General features: G+C 35.7%; 1 protein-coding gene across 1 annotated transcript in view; it reads right to left on the bottom strand.

The window, feature by feature from the left end:
- The window catches only part of LOC131526565 (MAM domain-containing glycosylphosphatidylinositol anchor protein 2-like), a 184,429-nt gene extending 170,604 nt beyond the window's left edge, over positions 1-13,825 (bottom strand). The window contains 1 exon segment of the mRNA XM_058754901.1: positions 13,484-13,825. Within this exon segment, the coding sequence (XP_058610884.1) occupies positions 13,484-13,556 (73 nt within the window). The 5' untranslated portion in view covers positions 13,557-13,825.
- Positions 13,826-26,959: the final 13,134 nt, after the last annotated feature.

Here is a 26,959-nt window from a genome sequence, read left to right as displayed (position 1 = left end):
ATATATATATATATATATATACACACACATAATGCATACATATACATAAAGTTTCATATATAAGTATCTGCATACATACTGAAAAAAAATGGTGTATGATTTACTTTGAAGCAATTTTTACTTTAGTAATTACCAAGACATGGAAAGTAACACATTGAATTTAACATGAAATTTTGAAGTTGAAAAACTGAAATCTAAAATTTTATTTATTCATTTGCAACTTTAAAAAAAAAAAAAAATTTTACACTGCAAGAAACTAATAATCTAACATTCATGATTCATTCTCTGAATTCACAGCCTGATTTCAGCAAACGTCTAGTCTAGTCAAGTCATCTTTATTCATATAGCACTTTTAACAATTCAGATTGTGTCTAAGCACTTAACAGTATCAAATTAGAGGATAGAGTGTCAGTAATGTATAATGATAAGATTAAACACTCAATATTCTCAATTTTCAGTTAAAGGCATTTCATTATTGAAATAGTGACTAGTGAGACGCTTTCACTCAGAAACATCACGGGCTGCAAATCTCACGCTGACTTTCAGCAACAAACCAACTTTAAGTTTGAGCTGCTGTAAAGAAAGAGCAAACAAAGTTCCTAGATTCCTTGTTTTGGAATCCATAACATCTCTCGTTTTTTCCCAGCAGACGGCGTCTCCGTGCCGGGTCTGGATGGGTTTTGACAGCCGCTGCGTCCATCAATCATCTCTGTGTGTCTCTGGAGAGAATCGCACTGGATTCACTGCAGACAGACAGACGCTTTCATCGCACTGCAACAAACCGCTCGACACGTCAGCGACAGACTAAAACCAAACCACGCTGATATTTTACACGTCGTCTCAACATGTGCATCAGCAGCTTGTCATGAATTTTCAAACTCCAACAACATACACAACACAAGATGCTTCATCTGAACCCATGTATCATCACACCGTCTGAAACAGCAAATATCCAAATGATGTGTCATTAGTAACCCTTTGAAATTTTTGGGGAAAAGTGTGAAAAATTGTGTTTTATGGTCATCACAAAAACCGGTTGGATAATGTATATACTGAATTAACATATTTCTGCCGTCATAAAAATTGTTAGGCTATATATCTTAGCCCAGCTATTTTAAATTGTTTGATCACATTCTAGGGTTACTATTATGCATAAAAAACCCTTATACAACACTGACAGGAATACTGAGATAAAATACAAAAAAAATCAACGTATTTCAAAATGTTAACTTTTTTGTAATATATATCATCATTTTTTTTTTTTTTTTATATTAGTGCTACCAGTATTACAACATCAATATTATAACTTATTTGTAACATTTGAACTTTTAATTTAGTGCAATATTTTGTCATTGCAACATTTTAGTGCAATCTTCACTAACAACTGCGATTGGATTTATATTGTACACCTAAATCCCAGCGGTCACTATCGTTACCATCAAGATATTCACTCATTCTGTGACCATACGTGACTGAATATACGTGAATTCATATATTAATACTAGACACCTCAAAGATAATGTGTACCAAAAATCTTTGTCTAATCTTTATGTTAACATACTTTACTAGCCTTTCGTTTTTGGAGCTTTGATGCAGACATCATCTTCTCAAGGTGCAAAGAGGAATTAAACTGCTCTGGTCATGTGACAATTTTCACTAATCATGTGAAACTGCACATATTTAATTGAGACACTTTATTTATTTATTTTTTTCCATATTTGCAGAAAGTGCACTAAAATATCAGTCAGTAAGGTTTTTAGAGCTTTATAAATGAAAACTTTTTTCACAGACAGTTTAATGATCAGAGACTGAAAACAGAACTGGAGAGAGTGAATGAAAAACTAAACAGATGAAGGAATAAATGACCAATGATCTTAGTGATCGAGAAGTGTGATCGGCGGATGAAATACTGAAATACAGTTTTTTTTATATAATGAATTCGATTGCATGTATTATTGATATAAATAAATAATTTTCCATTTTAAAAATATAAAAAATAAAATAAAATAAATGATAACGATATTATAATAATATTTTGTATACTTTGCAATAATAATGCACTTCTATTACAATAATATTTTGTTACAGGTTCTGCATTATTCTGTTGATGTGATCATATACTGTATATGTGTTTGTCCTACATACAACAGATGAACACAATACATACAGCATAAAGCAATGGCTTGCTAAGTCATAATTATGAGATGGAAATTTGAAATTATGACATACTAAAGTGAAATTATGACATAAGTCGAAATTGACTTACAATGTCATAATTATGATACAAGGTTGACATTATGACTTTAAAAGTCAAAATTATGACCAAAATGTGAAATAATGACACATAAAGTCAAAATGATAAAAAGTCAAAATTATGACACACTAAGCTGAAATCCTAAAAAGTCATAATTATGACATAAACTGAAATTGACATACTAGGATGAAATAATATAAAGTTGATTATGACATTAAAATTTTAATTTCTAATTTATGACTTTATAGTCTGAAATTATTACATATTAAGTTTAAATTATGAGACAAAAATGACTATATAGTACTTGGCTTTGACTTGGTATGCCATAATTTAGATTTTAAGACTTAGTTATGTTATATATTATGTTATAATTATGACTTTTAAACTTAGTGTCAACTTTTAACTTTTTATCTCATAATTACAACTTTTTATTTCTCAATACCAACATTTTTATCTCAGAATTTTGACTGTCATAATTTCAACTTTCTATCTCATAATTTTACCTTTTTGTGTCATAATTTCAATTTTGGTGTATAATAATTTTGACTTTTATTCTAATAATTACAACTTTTTATTTCTTAATTCCAACTTTATCTCATAATATGACTTAGTGTGTCATAATTATGACTTTCAAAGTCACAATTTTGACTTTTCATCTCATAATCATGACTTTTGAAGTAATTACGCCTTACCAAACCATGTTTCTTATGTATTGGCAATGGGCTTCCACAGTTACTTGCCATTTCTCAATATTTAATTGTGAAATTTGCTATCAATTTATGAGTGAAAACTGTTTTTACACCAAATGTTTTTCAGTGCACAGAAACACAAGACTAAACCCGCAGGTTCCACTGTAAAGGAGAAATAAATAAAGAGGTCCAACACAAGAATCCATGAGATTTCTGATCGTCTTTCAGCCCAGCGCACATCGCTCACCACATCTCATTACACAGGCTTGTTATAACATAGATATCATCTGACGGCTTCGATTGCTCAAATCACACAAGTTCACATATACAAATGCAATCGATTTGGCTCCTGTGACAAACCTGCTCCTGCATTTGCCCTACACACTGACAGATGAAGGCAACACATACGGCATAAAGCCATGGCAGCATGACTTTAAAAGTTATAATTATGAGATAATTGTCACACTACATTGAAATTATGACATAAAATAATTTCATAACTAAATAAAAAGTCATAACTATGACCAAAAATCTAAATTACATTATGAGATAAAGTCAAAATTATGACATACTAAGTGAAAAAAATTGACATAAGTCATAATTATGACAAATGTGAAATTATGAGATAAAAAAGTCAAAATTCTGACTTTATAAATTGAAATTATAAGTCATAATTAAGACTAAAACTTGAAATTACAGTATGAGATAAAGTCGAAATTATGACATACTAAGTTGAAATTCAGTCATAATTCATGACTAAATTTCAATTTATGACTTCAACTTATTTTTGTCATAATTATGATAAAAAAATGTAATTATGAGATAAGTCATAATTATGGCAGTCAAAACTGACAAAATTCAAAATCAAAAGTCAAATTTATTAGAAGTCAATTATGAGTAAAAGTTGAAATTCTGATATAAAAAGGCAAATATTACTTGATATTATAATTTAGAATTTTCAATCTTATAATTACAATTTAGTATGTCATAATTTCAATTTATCTCAATTTTGACTTTTTATCTCATACTTATAACTTGTATAATTTTGACTTTTAAAATCATAATTCCAATTTAGTATGTCAATTTGAACTTTAAAGTCATAATTTTGATAACTTTGTATGACTTAGTATGTCAGTTACAACTTTTCATCTCGTAATTATGACTTTTGAAGTCATAATGTCAAAGATCTGATCTGTTGACTTCAAATGCTCAAATTACACACGCTCATGTTTTGACCAAATGATGCATCAGTCTTCGGTTGCACAAACACCCCCTCCTGCGTTTTCCCTACATACCGACAGATGAACGCAATGAAAACACGGCTTGTTGCTGCGTGACTCACGAGCGGAAGAGCGACGCGTTTGAGTGTTCGATGCGTTTGGACACGTTTACTCTGACCCGCTTACACCTCAGATAAACAGACGCCTGTGAGATGAAACGCTGATTTTTTGCTTTCGTTCTCTCAGGTCGCTATCACTTCACATCTTTTTGAGCGACTGACTCTCTGCTGCGAGGATGAGAGAAGTGTGCGGCGGATGCTGTCGCCATGACAACAGACATCACTTCATGCAGGAGCGCCACTTGGACTGGATGTGTGGGCTAAAGAGACACGCGGAAAGATTAGCATGAGACTGTCAATGAGTCTGACACCAAACCAGCGGGACCTGCAGCAAGCATGGACTCTCTGCTGATAGCAAATGTTTAGAATTAATAGTCGACTGATACGTGTATATTCTAATTGGCTGACGCTAGTTGCCAATGTAATGTTGATATGAATGTTGCAATTTGATTATAGCAAATAAAATGTTCACAGAATTGCTATTTTATGAACAATCACTTGTTTTGCCAAATATTTACTTAAAAATCATGTAAAAAATGTTATTGTCCTTATGGGGCGGGGCAAGAATCAGCCAATTTAGTGACAGTTTCTGGCCAAAAATCACAAAAACAATTATTAGTCCAATGTGTTTATTTGATAAAAAATACAGTAAAAATTTGAAATATTATTACAAATAAAAACAGCTGTTTTCTGTGTGAATATGTGTTAAATTGTAATTTATTTCTGTGATGCGCAGCTGTATTTTCAGCATCATTACTGCAGTCTTCAGCGTCACATGATCTTCAGAAACCATGATACAATACTATTTAAATGTTTGGGTTAAGTAATATATATCAAGGACTCAAACTGATCAAAAGTGACAGCATATGTTACAAAATATTTCTGTTTCAAAAAAATGTTGCTCTTTTGAACTTTCTATTAATCTGTGAATCCTGAAAAATAAAATATATCACGGTTTCCACAAAAATATTGTGCAGCACAACTGTTTTCAACATTGATAATAATCAGAAATGTTTGTTGAGCAGCAAATCAGCATATTAGAATGATTTCTGAAGATCATGTGACACTGAAGACTGCAGTAATGATGCTGAAAATACAGCTGCGCATCACAGAAATAAATTACAGTTTAACACATATTCACATAGAAAACATTTATTTTAAATTGTAATATTTCACAATTTTTACTGTATATTTGATCAAATAAATGCAGCCTTGGAGAGCAGAAGAGACTTTCAAAAACATTAAAAAATCTTATAATTTCAAACTTCTGCTATGGTTACAGTGTCTGCAGTAACTACAGTGTCAGTATCTGCAATGATAGCCATGTTCCAGAAGTATTTTAAGTCACGCATGTACAGATCTGTGCTCTTCACGCTGTGATGATCTCTTCGGGAAGTCGGGTGTTTTCCCAGCGCTCTCGTGTCAGTATTCTACAGCACTTCTATTGATCTAAAGTAACGTACAGCAGGTACTTCAGCACTCAGTTAGCAAAACACCAAAGTCCAGTGAAGCTGAAGAGAGAGAAGTGTGCATGAAAGATTCACACTACAGCCGTCAGCTCAGCGCTTCTCAACTCACTGGACACGAACGACAAACGGCTCAGCTCAGCTCTGTTCTGACAGCAAAGAAGAACAGCAACAATAAAACACAACTCATCATATACCTGCACAGCGATGACAGCAAACGTGAACAGACTGATTGGCTTTAAAACACTGAGGTCAAAGGTCAAGTGTCTAATCAACTCTATAGTATTTCAACACAAATTCATCTTTGTAGAATCTAGTCCAACTAGACAAATGAGACATGGGTAGGTTATGTGATACCTATATGTACATACAACTGGAAACTATATTATCACACAGCAATATATAATATATAAAAATATATATAACATATAAAGCTTTATCTGCATTTAGAGAAAAAAAAGAAAAGCTGTAGGATTGACTTTTTTACTTGAAACAAAACAAAGATTATCTGAAATAAATGATAAAAGACAATCTTTTTGATATTTTATGAAATATAAAATGTATTTAAAAAAAATCGAATGTTTTTATTTTTTATTTAAAACATATTTTGACATTTCTCATTTTCATTTAGTTTAGCTTGATGTACTAAAATAACTAAAATTAACAGATTAACCCTAACTACTAAAAAGTACCAAAAAATAAAAAAATAAAACTATAATAGTATCTCACTAATGCTAATTAAACACATAAATATTTGCATCGATTTGATTTTCTTTAAATAATCATATTTTCAAACTACATTTATTTAAAGGTTCGTTAAATGCATCAAAAATCATAATTTAAATATGAATTTACTTCATCATTTTCACTCGGAAATTGCTTGTAAACCTCACAAAGAAACAGAATTACAAAAAATGGCAAGTAACACATTGAATTAAGCATGCAATTTTGAAGCAGAAAAAAATGAAATATTTTCTTGTAATTTTACAGTGCAGTTTACTCATATACAAAAAATCTCAACTACATTATTGTTTATATCTTCGCAAAATATAGACTATATTATCATCCATCTCTAATCTGCTAAATGCGCCTACATGAAGATATTAAGATATGATAAACCTTAACATTACAAATTTCTGTAAATAAAACTGACTTGACTTGCTGAACACAGTGTGTTTTGTGCAGTGAATTATTGGCTGCTGAGAGCATAAAAGTTGATTAAAATTCAACAGACATTTGAGCCCAGAAGCCAGAATAATCAATTTCCCCATTCAGTCTATGTCATATTAATAATCTGCATGCTGTCAGGTGGTTCATGATCATATTATTACATTTCAGTGTTTGATTTTAAGGACATTACTGTGTTGGTTTGCCAACTGATGTCCAACACAAAAAGTGGTTCTTGTAATAAACCAAGTTAGATTTATGTATTTGAATTGCATATAAAATTCCCCTGAATTTCGCTCACACAGTTTCAAACTAATAAACTTAATGGGATGCATATTTGTCAGTCATGCATAAAAGAAGCAGGGCAGGTTTCAGCACTCAAGAAATCATTGCATTAACTATTTGCATCTATTAGATTTCATTAAAAGAATCATTTCCAAAATGCATTTATGCAAATAACTTAGAATCAGTACAAATATGTTCATTATGAAAACAATTACATTTATTCAGTTCAAAAGTATGAACCAGTGTTATTTCATAGTATCGTATTTTTGTTAATATTTTGAAAAATTATTTGTATTTTTTTTTTTTTTTTTGCACATTTTCTGCTTTCATGTTAATTTTAGTCAAAGTTTTAGTTTTTTTTTTTTTTTTTGGTCTTTTTTTTTATATGTCTATATTTTTATATTTTTTAGTTATTTTATTACATCAAGTTAATTTCAAGTTTTGCCTTGGAAATTGCACTGAAATAAAATGTGTTTAAGTTTTCTTTTCATATTTTATTTTATTTCAGTTATCATTTATTTTATTCCATTTTATTCCAAGTCACTTTTTTAATGATTTTAGATTTAGTTTATTATAATAACCCTAGCATTAAAAAACCCTGATAAAAATATGGCTAGCTGAGTAACAGAAAATATTTAATTCGTTAAAATGTATCAGATTAGAACAATTTAAATTTATTAATGATTAATATATAAATCTGGTTAAAACACATCCAGTTTATTAGAGCTATTACAGAAATCTGACCTGTTTCATTGATGTATGACTGACAAATATGCATCACATTACGTTTATTAGTTAAAACTGTGCAATGCAAATGCATGGGAAAATTATATATGCATCTTATGCATTATATATGCATTCTACCAATTCAAAATGTACATTTCCCAAATCTCATCCTATGAACATGCTAGCAGAAGTGTGTGAGGTTGCGTCAAGCAGCAGCAGGGCTTCACTCTGGCTCTCATTACAGTAGGAAACGCAGGCTCCTGATCCAAGGGAATTGATAAAGAGCTCTGGAGGAGGCGCAGAGAAGCAACAAAGAGCGCTTTAGTTGCACTGGTGGAATGCATTTGCATAGTTTAGACGGCCGGCATCTGAAGCTCGCCGTGAACAGAGACCCGGGGAGATGCTGAGACTTCACTAGCGGCCGGCGCAGGGAATAAAGCACAGCAGCCTTGTTTTCATTCATCCTGACGCTTTAAAGAACAGAAGCATCACATGAAACAACGTTATGCAACTACACACGCTTCCCACACTTCTTCTCTACAATCATCATCATGGATGAAAAACCTTCAACCCATCTCCTCTACAATTTCAAAAATTCCCATAATTAAACCAAAGATCCCTTCTGAAAGAATTTAGCGTACTTTTAAAATGAGTGCTTAATAATGTACTTTAAATGAACTTACTGAAGTGCAACTGAATGCAATGATTTGAGACACTTAATTGCATGTCATTTGCAATTGAATGCAAATGTATTATAGTGTAAATGTATATTAAAAGCAGTTATTTGAAATTAGGAGTGCTTTTTTATCCACTTAAGTGCATTTTAATATGCAAGTTAATACTTACTTCTATTGTCTGCTACTTTAATGTAATTCCACTGAAATTTGTATATGTCATGCATTTAAGTATTTGTAATTACACATTTCTAATAATGAAGTTGCAATTTAGTGCATTTGAAAATTTAACTTTAAAGTACTTTACATGTGCTTTAAGTAAGTATGCATCTTTAAAGCATGACAAGAGTTTATTAAAACAATAATTTAAAGTGTACTATAAAGTAAAACTGTTGATTTGAGATCATTACACAAGTCACTTTTTAAAAGTCTACTTACATGTGTTAGGAAACACTCGTGAAAGTGTCTCTATTTTAAAAGATATGAAGTACACTATTCAACACAATTAAGCACACTTTTTTTTCAGAAGAAAGCAGTTTTAGTAATATGCTGCTTCTAACTGGTTAAAGTAATAATAACATTTTGTCACCATGACACTCCAAATCATATTGCTCTTCTGTAGAACGAAAAAAAGAGCATTGTTTTTAATAATCATGACTGTCAAGCTACAAAAAAATAAATAATAATTAAAATGCAAACTACATTTCCCATCATCCTCTGCGCCAACATTAGAATCATCAACAGCACAATAATAATTAATAATAATAATTTTCAATAATATACAAAAATGGCCAAAACATTCGCAGAAAATAAATTGATGTAAATATATTTTAGCAAATATAATTTGGCCATTTTTTGTATATTTTGATATATACACACGTAAAATACGTATATAAATATTGAGCCCGGTCTCATGAAATAGTACGCCAAATAAAAACAAAAACTTGTGGTATTAATACACAAAAATTGACTTTGGCGTACATATGATATGCAGTTTTCGCGTACATATGATACGCATCTACCCCACAACCCTAATCCTGCCCACTGCGTAGCATATACAGCCCAAAGTCAATTTTTGCATATAAACACCACAAGTTTTTTGTTTTTATTTGGCGTACTGTTTATATGCACTTTCGTGAGATCGGGTTGAAATATTAAACAATATTAACAGATGCAACACTTAAGTTTAATAATGTATTAAGAATTGGTGAAATTATCATTAAATAAGATTATTAAATAAATTATTTAGAAGTATTTTCCATTAGTGTTAACTAACTTATGTTACTAAGAAATGTAATCTTATTGTAAAGTGTTATCGATGAACTAAATGAAACCACAGCTCTCGCCCAACCAACAATAAACCCAGACTAATATCAAGTATTACAGCATGCCACATAAAGCCAACCTTCATCTTCATAATAATGTTTAGACTGGGATTCATAACACAAATGACTAATCATCAGGTTACACACATTACACCGTCTGTCCAAACACTCTGCACTAATGCATGATGGGATACGACTGACAGATCCTCGTTCCAATCACCCGGCTGTGGGCACTGTGCTCCAATCACTTAAATGGCTCCAAATCATAGGGAGCGAGTGCTGCTCATGGCATATAGGGAACAAGTGTGCATCGACAGATCACTTCAGAGAAAATGAGCATCAGCAGCATCTCAGTGCTACAAAACTTCAGCTAAAATAAGAGAAAACTGTCTTCTTATGTCACTTATTTCACCTCAGATACACATGTGCACAGCTGAGGTGACCACTAACCAGAACTAGTCCTGAGGTGAGTTAAGATCTCCAGATGTGACACCATTATCATCACCACAGCTCACAAAACAGTTAAGATTAAATTAATTTAATGTATAATCATATTTATTTACACAAGTATATGTTATTATTGCTGAAACTCCAAATCTGTTTGATGACCTTGTTGGAACTTAGGCCTAAAGTTATGATATATGCATTTGAATTGCATACTGCATAATTGCGTACTTACACACTGAATGTGTGTTAAATGCAGAATAACCATATTTACCTATTTATCATTGATAATTATGAATTGTTTGGATCTCATAAATTTGAACTGAACTGAATACTGCTATTTATTTATATTTTAATAATGTCCATACTTGTTAACTAAATAAACTTGTTTTCACAGTGAACAGATTTATGTTGATTCTAAGTATGAATACATGCATTTTGAAAACATGATTATTTAAATAAAACAATATGGCTAATTATAACATAACATAACATAACATAACATAACATAACATAACATAACATAACATAACATAACATAACATAACATAACATAACATAACATAACATAACATAACATAACCTAATCTAATATAATATAATATAATATAATATAATATAATATAATACAATATAATATAATATATAATTCAAAATATACAAATAATAAATGACTGAAAGTATATATTTGCTAAAATATATTTACATTAATATATTTTCTTCCACAACATGGCCATTTTGCATTTTGAAATATATTTTGGCATTAGAAGGTTAAAACTAAATATATTTTCATTTTCAAAAAAAAATAATTTTTTTTTTTTAATTCCTTGAGCATCACTGATTTCAACATATATTTAGCATTTATTTAAAATATATTTTGGCCAGAGAAATGCTGTATAGGAAACCAATGATAATTATTATTATTTTTTTTTTTTACTCATTTACGACTGACAAATATGCATCACATTTAGTTTATTAGTTTAATTTAAAATGCATGGAAATTGTATATGCAATTCAAATACATATATCTATATATATATTTACGCCTTTTTTTTTTTTTTTTGAGTGAATTGTTGTGTCTTTATGGGAGGAAGCATTATTATGAATTATGGACTCATATTTTGGCCAGAAGCAACGATTAAAAATTAGAATCATCTTAATGCTGGATTTGTTTCAGCTTTTGGACTCTCATTCTGACGGCACCCATTCACTGCAGAGCATCCATTGCTGAGACACTGATGCAGAGACACATTTCTACAAACCTGATGAAGAAACACACTCATCTACATCTCAGATGAACTGAGGATGAACACACTACTCCTTTAAGTGTCCCCTGCTGAGTGTGTAGGGAGCAGTGAACACTAGAAGCGAATCTATAATTAACACTAATTAGGAAGCATATACTGCTGCGCATCTCATAGCGTGTTGGCATTCAATAGCATCTCACACCGTCATTTCCATTCCTCCACGGGCGCTGAAGTCATTGATTTTAAAGTGCATTCTCATGGATCAGCGAAACCCGGCTCTGCCCAAACTCTATTATCCTATTAGCCCCTCAGAGACACATGTGCACTATCCTGTGTGCCCCTCTCGATGTGAACCGACTCCAGAAACAAAAGCCATCTAGTTGATATTACGCCCACCATCTCAACGCGTGACCCGCCAGTCAGATCAGCCCTGAGCAACAGCGGCCCACAGTAAACAATGCTTAGATGTTTTCCCTCATGACATTTGCACATTATGACTCATGGTCATGCAAAGCTCTGGTTAACCCACACTAGACTACTAGAATGCCACTAGTTGCTTAGTACACGATGAGAATGCAGGATAAGGAGAGGCTAGAGCTCGACATATGCAGATTTCAGACACTTGCTGTGACATTTGCAACCACGATGACACATTAAACAGCATCCATATAGCTTTTCGACAACGTTTCTCCAATGCAAATTAAAATGCATGAATGTCTCTTCATGCAACTACCATTAAATGTGAGAAAAAAATCCAATGGATGAACTGTTTAGAATGCAAAGCATAATTTTTGCTTCTAGATTGGGAATAATGAAGCATTTCTACAGCGTTTCTTTAATGCAATGCGATGACTTCCATTAAATATAAGGAAAACCAGTTGTATGAACTGTTTAGTATGCAACTGGGACATTTGCAATAGATAAACTTGCTATTTGCATTATTTTACCTTGTGGATTGGGAATATTAAGGCATTTCTACATTGTTTCTTCAATGCAGTTAAATAACTTCTGTTGCATACCCACAATGTTTCTTTAATGCAATGCAATGACTTCAGTTGAATGTAAGGAACCCAATGGATGAACTGTTTAGCATGGCATGAGCACATTTGCATTATTGTTCCTTGTACATTGGGAATATTTAAGCATTTCTACAGTGTTTCTTACAGTAAATGCATTGCAATGACTACCATTAAATGAGGAAAACAAATGGAGGAACTGTATAGTAATATGCACATTTGCAATATAGATATACTTGCTATTTGCATTATTTTATCTTGTGGATTGGGAATATTAAGGCATTTCTACAATGTTTCTTCAATGCAATTAAATAACTTCTGTTGCATTTCCACAGTGTTGGTTAAATGCAATGCAGTTGAATGTGAGGAACCCAATGGATGAACTGTTTAGCATGCAATGGGCACATTTGCATTATTTTTCCTTGTACATTGGGAATAGTGAAGCATTTCTACAGTGTTTCTTTAATGCAAGCCAATGACTTCCATTAAATGAGGAAAACAAATGGATGAACCATTTAGCATGCAACATGCACATTAGATATCTATTTGGGAATATTGAACTATGTCATGCAATGAAAATGCACGTGATGACTAAATATTACACCTGAATAAAAAAAACTTTTGCAATTAAAACGATTGTGTTTTCTGATTCTAAAAGGTTCAACTGTTATTTCCAATGAATCAGTGGTGGATCTGGTGTTTATAATGCATCGTTTTTCCTTCTAAAAACCTGTGGATCAGTTGTTGGGAAGATCTCATGCTGGATGGTTTGTGAAATGGCACCTGTTCACATGAACACACGGAATGTTGACTGGCATATAAATGCATCTGTATGAGCTGCTGGCACTTACCATACACTCCCTGGCATGAGATGCCCTCCAAAACGAGCGTCAGGACCCCCAAAACACTAATAATCCCATCCATCCTTACGTGCCTTTCAACATATCCAGATTAAAGCGCAGGAGTCTCTTCAGAATGTGGAAGAAAAGCCGCAGATCTCAAGGAGCCGCTGGGAAGCGAAGTCAAAGCATCGGATCCGCGTCCTCGCAGGGGTTTGGTGATGAAGAAGCGGTTCGCTGAGGATGAGTGTTTATTCGCCGGCTCGGAGGAGGTTCGGTGACGGTCTGTCAGCGGCTGGCATCGCTTCATCCGATCCGAGCTTCTGAGCGTCTCAGTGATGCTGCTGATGCTCGTGCGCACGCAGCATCAGGACCAGCGGCGTCGGGGACGAGCAATGCGCGTGCACCTGGCTGTCCGTCATCGCTCCGAGCAACATCTGAACTCTTTGGTGGGGTTCCGTTAGAACCGAACGCAACCGAACCGAATCCGGTGCGTTCGTGTCGTCGCGTTGCGCAATAACGCGAGCTGTGAAAAGAGACAGAGAGAGAGAGAGACGTCACAGTGAGCGAGACACACTCATCTGCATGAAGGACACACACACACACACAAACACGCACGCACACACACACACACACAAACGTAAACACACAACTAAAGTTAATGACTACATTCAGCAAAGTTTTTACATTTTTAGAAAGATAACTATTTGATTTTTAATAATTTGTTATTACTAAATATGTTAATTTTATTGTTTGATTGCATCATTAAAAAAACTGATAGGCCTATATTTTATTCATGAGTCATACCATGAGTCATACCTCTAATTTGATACTGTTAAGTGCTTTGACACAATCTGTATTGTTAATAATAAATGTTTTTTTTTTTTTTTTTTTTACAATGTTTATGTTTATATATAACGATAATGATAAGACATAGGCCTTATTATATAAGACATATATAATAAGACATAGGCCTTTTTTAAATCGTAGTTTTGAGGATTAAGAGTCAGATTTTGCTCACTTCTTGAGGGCAATTTTGTCCCAGAAGCATCCATTTATCAATTTTTGTAATATTATTTTTCTTTAACATTTTAACAACAAGAAAATAAGCACATAACATTATGTATAGATATGATGTGTGACAGTATGTCCACCTTATTTTGCAATTCGAAAGTAACATTTTCTGTGAATGTGCGCGACTTCCGAATCATTAGCTGTTATCGGTAAATAAGGTTAATATCGCTAAGAATACATGATATAAAATATAAGCAATATATATATATATTTGTTTGAGTGTCAGCTTTCAGAAACTGTGACAAGGAAAGATTTTGTGTGGAAGCAGTTGAAAAAAAAACTGTAACAGCAACAAAAACAGTCTAATTGTGTTGCTTGTCTTCCAAACACGTGGCTGGTGTTGTTTGGTCCACTATGTTTGCTATTTAATTGGGCGGTTGTCCCGTTTCACAGACTTCTCTTTGGAAATAATTCATTAGGGCTGAGAGAGTGACAGACAGGCGAGTTGAACTCCATCTGTCTGCTGCTTGTGTTTGTCCTTCCTGACACAGACAGGAGACAGCAGACGTGAACCTCCATCTGTCTGTCACGGAGCTCCGCCAGACCACGAGCTGTTCGAGGCTCGAGCTCATGGCTGGATCTCAGCTAGACTTCAGCAGATTTGTGCATTTAAATGGATTCGTCCTTTGTTTTTTTCTCTTCTGGGAAAACAACCAAAAATATAAATGCACGTGCAATCAAATGCTCTCAAGAATTTGCCCAAACAGAAGGAATTAACTATATATAATACAGGTGTATCACACAAAACACGACCAGATCACATTTCAATTTAAAATCAAAAGGGAAAAAAAGAGAAACAAATTACAGATTCTACATGGAGAAAATTAAGCTTATTTTTAGGACCACATGGTGACATTCTCATTACTGTACAGCAAAGCAACGAAGCAAATCAAGCAATCAATGTCATTTTACTGTGATATAAAAAGTTATATATATATATATAAAATATAAAAACTAAAGGTAAAGATAGATAGATTTTCTTTAAAAAAAATGCATGTTATTGTTTTTTATCATTGACATACTAATATAGATCATACATTTTTTATTCTTTTTTTGTTTGTTTTTCATTTATGAAATTCTGAATAATATATTTATATTTTAAAGATGCAAAATACAATTATGTGGCCAGTAAAGAACATTTCTGCTACTAAACTTTATGCACCATTTGACAGTGTTCCAAAATATTGCAGTTTTTCTACTTCAAAATGTTATGTTTAATTCAGTGTGTTACTTTGTAATTGTGAAATTTCTGAGTGAAAATTGTTACTTTGTTTTTTAGTTTTTTGTTCCCCATTGTACAAAAAAAAAAAAAAAAAGATTAAAAGCATGAATCAATGTCATTACTGTCTTTCCAGGTCTTTCTTTCTTACAGACCTTTTCTCTTTTTTTCACTTAAGTTCAAAACTCGCTCATAAATATATACACCCACGTATTCATAATTTGCTGAAATTCTGCTCATGCAACTGCTCATTGCATGTAGTTAAAATGACTCAAAATGCAGATAAAATGTTCATTATGTAATATGCAGAAATAAAATTGCTTAGCACAGTATATGCTCTTTTTAGGACCCTACATCTGTCTGTTGATGTGCTTTAAAGGGTTCAGGATTTAATTAGCGGGTCAGACTCCTAAAGCCCATCATTTGCATGCTGTCACACTACTAATTACTGGATTGTGAGTTGAGCGAGACAGATAAAACACAGCTTTCTGTTGATAAGGCTTTATGTATTCTTGTCGTAAGGCTGCTGATGGAGTAACATTAATAAGAGCTTCTGTGGATGAGCTTCTATTGTCATCATCAGAGCTCAAATGAAGCATTAGAGCCCAACGACGCCTTTGAACTTCTGTGTTCAACAACAGAGTCTTTGTTCATGTCTCAGATCGGACTGACACACATTCAGAGCACTTTCACACAGTCCCAACCCTCCACAATTACTGCCTCTCCAGAACACATCTCTGCTTTTCTATGGACTCCTCATGATTTCAGGTCACAACAATTGAAACACAGAAGCTGGAGGATTCATACAGGTAAATGTTTATTCTCGCCCTACATCTGATCTAGGGTTTTATTTGGGTTTTAAAGCAACAGTTCACCCAAAATGAAATGAATTTACTCATCATCATGTCGTTTCAAGGCTGTGACTGTCTTTCTTCTGTGGAAGACAAAGGAGATGTTAAAATGAAAAACCTCCAAACATAGAGCCCCAAAATGTCAAAATAACATTTAAACAAGTGTCAAAACAGTGTGTCAACATAAACAGAAGTTGAAACTATTATTTGAGTACCTTTTACAATAAATATTATTTCAGCTTTTCTACATTAAAATTTCTCATTTAATTAAATGTTTCTTTGTAATTGTGAAATCTACTAACAGTTTCTGATTGAAAATGTCACATTTAATTAAATAAAGCTAATAAAAACAAATTATAAAAATGTACACAGTAAAAAAAAAAAATAGTAAATAAAAAGTAAATAAAACAATTTACAAGAAAAAACTATTTTAGCTCTTGGCCTCGAAAATTTCTCATTTAATTAATTGTTTCTGGTTTCTTTGTAAATTTCTGTGAAATTTACTAGCAATATCATTTTTTTTTTTTTTTAAATCACATTTAATTAAAAAAGTTAATAAAAAATGTAAAAATGTACACTGTCATTTTTGGACGTTGTAATGAAAACTATTATTTGAGTGCATTGTACAAGGATTACTATTTCAGCTTTTCTACGTTAAAATTTCACATTTAACTTAATGTTGCTTTGTAATTGTGAAATTTACTAGCAGTTTCTGATTGAAAATTTTACATTTAATTAAAAAATTCAACTTAAAAAAAATGTTTATTGTAAATAAAACAATTATTAAATACATTTTACAAAAAAATACAAGTTTTTCTACATTGCAATTTCTCATTTAATTAAGTGTTTATTGCAGTTTTTTATTTTTTTGCCGTTTGTTTGTAATTGTTTGTGAAATTTACTAGCAATATCTTAATAAAAAAGGAAGAAAAAAAAAAGTTTTTTTTTTAAGTTGCATTGAAAAACATCTCGGTTACATATGTAACCCTGGTTCACTAAAGGAGGGAACGGAGACATCACGTCGGTGACCGATGAATTGGGATCTCACCAGAGAGACCAAACCACTTCAAGTGTAACTAAACAAGTCAATGGACATTGGCATGCAGATTCCGCATCTGGCTGCCACACCCCGCAGCACGGGTATAAGAGGCAGCAGGTGCACTGCATTAATTCATTATTTCGCTGAGGAGCCGAGCCGGTGACCCGGCAGCTCAGCGGTGGTACAGCAACTGTGGCAACGGGACATGACGTCTCCGTTCCCTTCTTCAGGGAACGAGGGTTACATACGTAACCGAGACGTTCCCTTTCAGTTAGTCACTACGAGTCACGTCGGTGACCGACGAATTGGGATCCCTACCAAAGCGCCACAGGAGCTTGTCAATCCAGTGCCCTGTGTAGGCCTCCTGGTCCTTCCTATAGGGCAGACGATAGGACCGGGCTCTACACAGAGAAGGTCAAATACTGCTGTTCCTTGAGCAACCCAAACAGTAGGACTTGGATACACTGGGAAAGCATGCCCTTCCAGCAGGGGGTTAAGAGGGGGTTAAGTGACATTTACTCATGTGAAGTAACCCCATAGGGCCATATTGCACATGGAAGTCTCTGAGATGGCTCAGGCTGCATCAATTAGAGATGGCAGAATGCAGTCTGCCAGGGAAAACATGGCCCTAGCAAGTGTACCGTGGAATATACATATGGGAACCCAACAGGGTCACTCATATGGGCACTAGCTTCACACCAGATTTCAAGAATTCATTGGCTGAAAGGCCTGGCGCCGGACGCTCCGCCACGTCTGGCCGCTGGAGTGCTGGAGGACTCAACAGGGTTTGCCCGGTCAGGGAACTCTCTGGAGAATTTAGGCGTTAAGGATGCCGCAAGCCGACTCTGAACAGGGCCTCTCAGTGCCACTACCCATTTGAGGTGAGAACACAGGAGGAAACCGGCTCGACACACAGGCTATAGAACCTAGTGAACATGTTAGGAGTCGCCCAGCCCGCAGCTCTACAGATGTCTGCTAGCGAGGCACCACGAGTCAGGGCCCAGGACGATACGACACCCCTAGTGGAGAGAGCATGCAACCTGAGCAGGCAGGGCACACCTTGTGCTTCATAGGCCAAGGTGATGGCATCCACTATCCAGTGGGCCATCCTCTGCTTGGAGACAACCTTCCCCTTCTGCTGTCCTGTTCTGAGGTCCTGAAGCTCTGAATTATATCCACGTACTGTCGCAGGGCTGGGTCTGCCTCCTCGAGGGGCAGCGCTTGCAGGTTCACCACCTGGTCCCTGAAGGGAGTGGTAGGAACCTTGGGCACGTAGCCGGGCCAGGGTCTCATTGTTGCACTGGAGTCAGCCGGCCCAAACTCAAGGCACGATTCGTCGACCGAAAATGCCTGCAGGTCCCCCACCCTCTTGATCGAGGTCAATGCCGTCAGGAGTAGGGTTTTCATAGAGAGAAACTTTAACTCGACGGACTGCAAAGGCTCAAAGGGGGCAGCTGTGTGCCAGTGCATCCGTGCCGAGCGTTGCCTCGGTTAGGGAGTAGAACCACTGGCAGTGGGTGGTTTCTGGAGATGCAAACAGGTCCACCTGAGCAACTCCGAACCGTCTCCAAATCAGCTGGACCGCCTGGGGTTGGAGTTTCCACTCTCCTGGAAATGCTGCTCGAGACAGCTCGTCGGCTGCCTGATTGAACACTCCTGGAATGTGGATGGCCCGAAGGGACCTCGGATGCTTCTGACTCCAAAGGAGGAGGTGGTGGGCGAGTTGCGACATGCGATGGGAATGTAAACTGCCTTGCCAGTTGATGTACGCAACGGTTACAGTGTTGTCCGTGTGGACCAGAACGTCCCTGCCTGAAGGCGCCACCTGAGGCTACTCAGGGCAAGGTGTACTGCCAGCAACTCGAGGCAATTGATATGCCAACGTAGTTGGGGACCCATCCATACCCCTGACACTGCGTGCCCATTGTACGTGGCTCCCCAGCCGGTGGCCGAGGCATTCGTGAATACCACAGCGTGCCTGGATAGCTGCTCCAGGGGCACTCCTGCCCGAAGGAACGAGGGATCTGTCCACGGGCTTAAGGATTTGCGGCAGGCCGGTGTAATCTGAACCCGGTGAGTACCGCGTTGCTACGCCCACCTCGGGACTCTGCCATGGAACCAGTGCTGAAGCGGTCTCATATGGAGCAGAACTATCGCCACAGCTGCAGCCATATGCCCCAGGAGCCTCTGAAAGAGTTTCAGTGGGACCGCCGTCCTGCCTGATAAAGTCTTGAGGCATTTCAGCACCGACTGAGCACATTCCTGGGTGAGGCGTGACCGAGTCCAACTCCATGCCGAGAATGAGATCCTCTGTGTTGGCACGAGTTTGTTCTTTTCCCAGTTGACCCTAAGACCCAACTGGCTGAGGTGCCTGAGCACTAGGTCCCTGTGTGTGCACAACTGCTCGCAAGACTGTGCGAGTATGAGCCATCGTCAAGAAAGTTGAGGATGCGCACACCCTGTTCTCTCAAGGGAACAAGGGGCGCCTCTGCGACTTTGGGTGTAGACGCAAGGCGATAGGGACAGCCCAAAGGGCAGGACCTTGTATTGATATGCCCGACCCTCGAACGCGAACCGTAGGAATGGCCTGTGCCGCGTGAGGATCGAGACATGAAAGTACGCGTCCTTCAGGTCGATCGCTGCAAACCAATCTTGGGGACGGACGCACCCAAAAATGCATTTCTGCGTCAGCATCTTGAATGGCAGCTTGGGAAGTACACGGTTTAAAACTCGCAGATTCAAGATCGGTCGGAACCCACTGCTTTTCTTGAGCACAATGAAGTAAGGGCTGTAAAACCCCGATCTCATATCGGCTGGAGGGACCGGCTCTATCGCATCCTTCGCCAGCAGGACTGCGATTTTCGCACGCAAAACAGGGGCATCAACGGCCTTGACTGAAATGAACCGGATGCCCCTGAACCTGGGGGGATGCCGGGCGAACTGAATCGCGTAGCCAAGTCTGACGGTCCGCAGGAGCCACCGTGACGGACTGGGGAGCGCTAGCCAGGCTCCAAGAGACCGCGACCGTACCCGTGGTGGGGCAGCGTGGTGGAACACAGGGACCTGGCTGACTTTATCAGCCTGTGACGGTAGGGGGCGGGGTCTGGGTGTGAAATGTGACACTCACCTGATTCCTCTTTGTGCCGGAGAAAACGCAGGAGCCCAGCTTGAGGCCTGTGACAGCCATGAAGCGAGGACTCGAGTGCAACAGCCCTTACCTGGTTCCACGAATGGGCAGGAGGGGTGCTCTTGGACAACTAACCGCTGCCTGCTGGCGAGAGAGGAGGAGGGAAGTGATCCCGTGATGCACGGTTCACCACTCTCCTCCTCTTGAGACCCAGAGACTGAGGAAACTGCTCTTTTATTGAAGTTTTGGGTACCAAAACAAAATGAAACAAAAGATTCTCCACCCGGTCCTCCTCCAGGGGAGGGAGTGGTGCGGTCACCATCTCCTGATGAGCAGTCTCCTCCATCTCTCTGGCGAGATCCCAATTCACCGACTGAAAGGGAACAAAGATTTTTTGAGTGCATTTTACAAGAAAATGCTACTTCAGTTTTTCTACATCAAAATTTCACATTTAATTCAGTGTTTCTTGCTGTTTCTTTGTAATTTTGAAATTTACTAGCAATTTTTAAGTGAAAACTTTGCATTTAATTAGTAAAGTTAATTTTAAATAATTATAAAAATGTGCACTGTAGTTGTAAATAAAAACAACAATTATTAGAATATATTTTACTAGAAATACTATTTCAGCTTTTCTACATCAACATTTTAAATTTAATTCCACGTTTTCTTGCTGTTTCTTTGTAAACAAATTTACAGATGTAGAGTTAAAATTTTTTCACCATTTTTTTTTTTCATTCTGTCTCATGCATCACTGAAACCACAGAATCTGAGTGTGAATTTTTATAGTTATTTAAGCTTTAGTCAATATCAAGTTTCAGGTTGTGCACGATTACTTCATTTATTCTAAAAAAACCCCAAAAAAACATTTGTCTTCATAATCTTTCATCAGTCGCTCTTATTTTTCATCTAGCTCTCATAGAGACACTTTTCATCATCCAATGAATTCCTCATAGATAATTTTTTTTTTTTAAAAGTCTCATTCTTTTAGCCTGAACATCAATTCATGTAGACTTTAAAGTCTTGGACACAAAAAGAAATGAACAAAACTCGGTCTGTTTAACTAAAGGTCAGGCTCGTACAAATTCTACTTTAAACACAGAAACTGTTCAAGTTAAATAGTTAAAGGCCAAGAAAGAATATCCGATGCTCAGGGACAAACACGAGAGGCTTCAGCTGCATAACTCTTTTATATTTGCAACAATTAGAAAACATTTGCAATGAAACCTGTCACTATCTGTCACCCAAAAATGAACATTGGCTGAATATGTCCCATTCAATTTCACTTTTTTGGTTGAACTTTTCCTTCAAAGCTACAAAACTGTTGACCTTGGTGACCTAAATCAGAGCAAGAAGGTTCGAGATGGAGCATTTAAAGCCAAAGTGTGTGTGTTTCTCGCTGAACATATACTCATCTTCTCTCCTCAAAGAGAGCAGGCTCTGCTTTAACCCATCGGAAATTCACGCCTCGGGCTTCACTAGGAATATTCTAATGTTACACAGGTGAAAATAGGTACGGCACTATATCATGGTGAAGGGATATGGCTTTTGGCTGATAATTTGACAGCAAGAGAAGAGTGAGCGTTTAGGGAGCGATGTCCCGCCAAACTTCCATGAAGAAAGCGTAAATGAGCTCGCTGAACCAGGGAATGAGGTGATAGATTTTAATCAAGCTAAAGGTGCCCAAGAGACCCGCAGTAAAGCTGAAAAACAGAGCGCGGCCGCTGCGCTGTTGTGTGACACGGAGAGACGATAGACGTGAGAACAGAACAAAAAACACAGAAAACGCTCATTATTCCACTACATCATGAAATGCAACATTCTGTATACATTATAAACATGCATTGTTACTTTACTAGTGATCATACTTCACATTTTCATCTGCTGGATTCCCAAATGGGGTTTTCGCAAGTTGCTAATTAATTCTGTGCAATGTAAAATTAAAATGCATGTATAGCTATGATATAAGGCTGATATTTGATTAAATAACTATCTAGTCTAATGCGCTGCGTGTTTAAAAGGGAATCGAGGCACTGTGTTTATTTACACACCAGCAGCTCCTGATCTGATGCTTTCAGCAGCAGAGAGTTTCTCGGTTTACAGTAAATGATCTGAACTCAATCACTGCGAGTTTAACGAGCATTTGCGAATGCAACCTGCATTAGTTTTACTTTTTAAATGTGTGAATGTGAAAATTTTTAAGGATAAACATTAGTAACTTGCTGGGTTTAATTATTATAATTATTATTATTTTTTAATATATAGTACAATTAGTATGTAAATAGTACTTTATAACAGTATGATCATGTATTTCATATTACAATATGATGCAGTTTTCAATAACTTATTATTAGTAGTAATATTAAATTAAAATATTTATTATCATAACTTTAAATACTACTACTACTAATTATTATTATTATTGTTACTATAAATTATAACTTCAAATTTTAGACATGAAAACTTCACTTTTTTATTAATTATTAAATTGAATGCTAATTAAATGCAAACTTTTCACTCAGAAATTGCTAATAAATTTCATAAACAATTGCAAAAACACAAGAAACTCATGCAATTAAATGTGAAATTTTGATGTAGAAAAAACAAGAGTATTTTCTTGTAAAATGCACTCAAACAATCAATGGTTTTCTTGTAAAATGTACTCGATCAATGTTTTATTTATAACTTCAACCAATCTTATTTTTTTACTGTGTACATTTTTATAATTTTTGTTTTAACTTTATTAGTTAAACGGCATTTTCAGTCAGAAACTGCAAGTAAATTTCAAAATAGCAAAGAAACACTGAATTAAATGAAATTTTAATGTAGAAAATCTGAAATAGTATTTATTGTAAAATGTACTCATTTTACTGTAGTTTTGAAAAAAAAAATAGTAATAATAATAATAATAATTAAAGGAGGGGCCTGAGCCATATGTGAGACAGGAAAAAACACCTAGCAACCACACAGATCACCCTAGCAACCATGCAGCAACGCCCTGGCAACCAGCAGAGCGAGTGTGCCATGATTCAGTGATATATTCAGATGGTGCATCTCATCCGGCGTCTGACACACTCCACTGCACATCTACAGCAGCGGCCCGTGGGCTCCATCCTCATGAAGCGGCATCAGCCCCCACGAGCCTCTGGCTTTTTAGGCTACATCACGACCAAAGAATCCTGCAGAAATAATACGCTTACATACACTTTAGCTTACGCTCCACTCAGATGATGCTCAGGAGTTCTGCTGCACTAACAGCTTTATCTCAGATGTTTCTCCTAAAAGAAATATACACATAAATGAGTCAATAATGATGATGTTAATAATAATAATAATAATAAATATAAAACTACTACTACTACTACTACTACTAATAATAATAATAATAATGTTGTTGGTGTTGTAAATAACAATAATCATCATAAAAAATAATAATAATAATACATGTTAATAATAATATTTATAATTAACATTATAATAATTGTAAATAATAATAAATATAATTATAATAATTAGAGTAATTGTAAATAATAGTAAATAATAAATCATTATAATTAGAGTAATTGTAAATCATCATAATCATCATAAATAGTAATAATAATAATTATTATTACTGTTGTTGTTATTATTATTAACAAAATTGTAAAAAATAATAATAGTAGTAATAGTGTTTGTTCAGCTCTGGCCCAGTCAAAGTCATAACCATATGAATATGTGATTTGACACAGTTAATCAGCATCTCTTTCAGAAAAATGTTTAAACCATCCAAATTCATTAACATTGTAATCTTTTTTCTTCTGCCAAAGACGGTGTGTGTGATTACGCAGGAATAAACAATAGAGAAAATAAGAGTCTATGAGCAATAAAACCACACAATGAAGTATGTTTAAGCAACTGAAATATGAATCAAGTCAAAGTCACCGCTCGCGTTTGTTAAATATGTTCACACATGCATGCAGAGAAATGCTGTTAATTTTTACCATGCTTTGTATAAACATATTTATTTTCCATGAATAGTAAGTATTGCGGATTGAGTGGTAAATGATTGTTTTTGTCTGCAGCGCGTGCTGAGATTAGATTTACATTAGGTCGTATTTTACATACTTTCACTCAGGCACTAAAACCCTTTGAGACGAGTTTAATTTCCGCATTTAAACAAAAACAAATAAAGCATCAAAGTTTTTTTCAAATGCACCACATTAGTGATAAACTAGATTCAGGCCTTTAGAGATTAGAGTGAGTTTGTTTCTTCATCAGGTTTGTAGAAATGTGTCTCTGCCGTCAGAATGAGAGGCTGATAAAAACATCACAATAATCCACACCACTCCAGTCCATCAGTTAACATCTGGAGAAGACAAAAGATGAAACATTAAGCATTAAGACGGCACCCATTCACTGCAGAGCATCCATTGCTGAGACACTGATGCAGCGACACATTTCTACAAACCTGATGAAGAAACAAACTCATCCTGATCTCAGATGAACTGAGGGTGAGTAAATTCATCTTCCTTTAAGTCTATGGCAGCCCATAGAAAAAGCTATGAAATTTGGCACATTTTTAGCATGAATTTGTGGTTATGATTTCAAACTTTCTGAAGCAGATCAGCTTCTCATGATACTTTTTTAACTAAAAGTTGGTCTAAGAACAAGTTTATGTTCTTTGCACTCATATGCTAAAACCATATTTCTACTGTTTTTTTTTTTGGATCAAGTCAAAACGCATTTGGCCTCATCATTTCCACTTCCTTTTGTAATTTATTGTATTTTCCACTGACATTGAATGTTCTCCATGTTTCTATACACTCATGCAGGTCTCTATATGACATCTAATTGAAAAACTGCAAAATTGCATTTACCCTCTTCTCTTTTTTCCACACGGAAGATCTCCGTCACGTCGCATTAGTCGCTGCGTGATGAAGGAATCTGGAACGGGACGAGCGTAACGTCTTTCTGACATATGACTGACATTTCATCATAGAAGTAAAAGACAGAAAAGAGATTCAGACACATTTACAAGAGCTAAAGTCGTTTTGAAGCCTTTTCTTCAGATGCTATTTGAAGTGACAGCTGCATCTCATTCAGCGCATTGCTGTTAAAAGCGTTTGGGATGGACGCTCGGCTCCTGTCTCGGGAATAAACTTCCACGGACGGAGTTTTATCTATTATGACTGCAACAATGTGAGAAGCTTTTTACCCTGAGATTGTGTGTTTTATGCTCTCCTCCAGGTCTAAATCATCTTGAAAAGCTCTCATGAAAAGAAACAGTTTATTACCTGTGTTTATGGAGCTTAGAAAATTGCCCTCCTGTTTTGCACGACCCAGAATCAGGCTGAATAAGCCTTACCCAACCTCTTTTTATCCCCGCTTAAGAGCCTTCACTTATTTTTGGTGTTTTACTCAAATTTGAATGGAAATGCATGAGGAAACGCACTCTGGAAATCATTTTATGCAGATGAGAGACATTGAAACGCCTTTTCCCATGATCCTCATTTGTCTCCGATAGAGTCTTTGTTGTTTGGCAAAATTCATTTGGAAACTCTCCTTTTTTGAATCGCATTTTATGCATTAATGTAACATGAAACCTCACAACCTTGATCCGAGTCTGCAAATCCACGACACATCATGCATCAGGCCTGATTTCTCTTTCTCATCATGCATCCTGAAAGTCGAGCTCATCAGGAACACGCTTTGATGTTGTATCTTCCAGGGCCGCGTAAGACACGTGTGGATCATGGTTAATAATCTCAGATATGCATACAGAAACTTCATGCTAGTGCTTTATTAGTAAGCCAATTAGAGTGGTTGCTTGCTTTGCTGTATAACATGTGATTAGCAATGTCAGACATTTCATGAACACTACTGCCTGATATGTGCTTCACACAAGTGCTTATAGCCAATACAATGCATCCCTTTGAACATATTTATCATGTGCTCTTTCCTGTCTTTAAACCAGCTGCTAAATTGCTCCACAAAAGGTCAAAAGACTTTTAAATGTTTTAAAGAAAGAAGTCACTTCTCCTCATTAAGACTGCATTTATTTGATCAAAAATACAGTAAAAATAGTTATTGCAATTATTCTTACCAAATATTTGCGGAAACTGTGATACATTTTATTTTTCAGGATTCAGAGATAAACAGAAAGTTCAAAAGAACAGCGTCTATTTGAAATAGAAATCTTTTG

Source organism: Onychostoma macrolepis, chromosome 20, assembly GCF_012432095.1.
Source record: "Onychostoma macrolepis isolate SWU-2019 chromosome 20, ASM1243209v1, whole genome shotgun sequence".
NCBI lineage: Eukaryota > Metazoa > Chordata > Actinopteri > Cypriniformes > Cyprinidae > Onychostoma > Onychostoma macrolepis.
The sequence above is the reverse complement of the archived record's forward strand: the minus strand, read 5'-3'. Positions and strand labels throughout refer to the sequence as shown.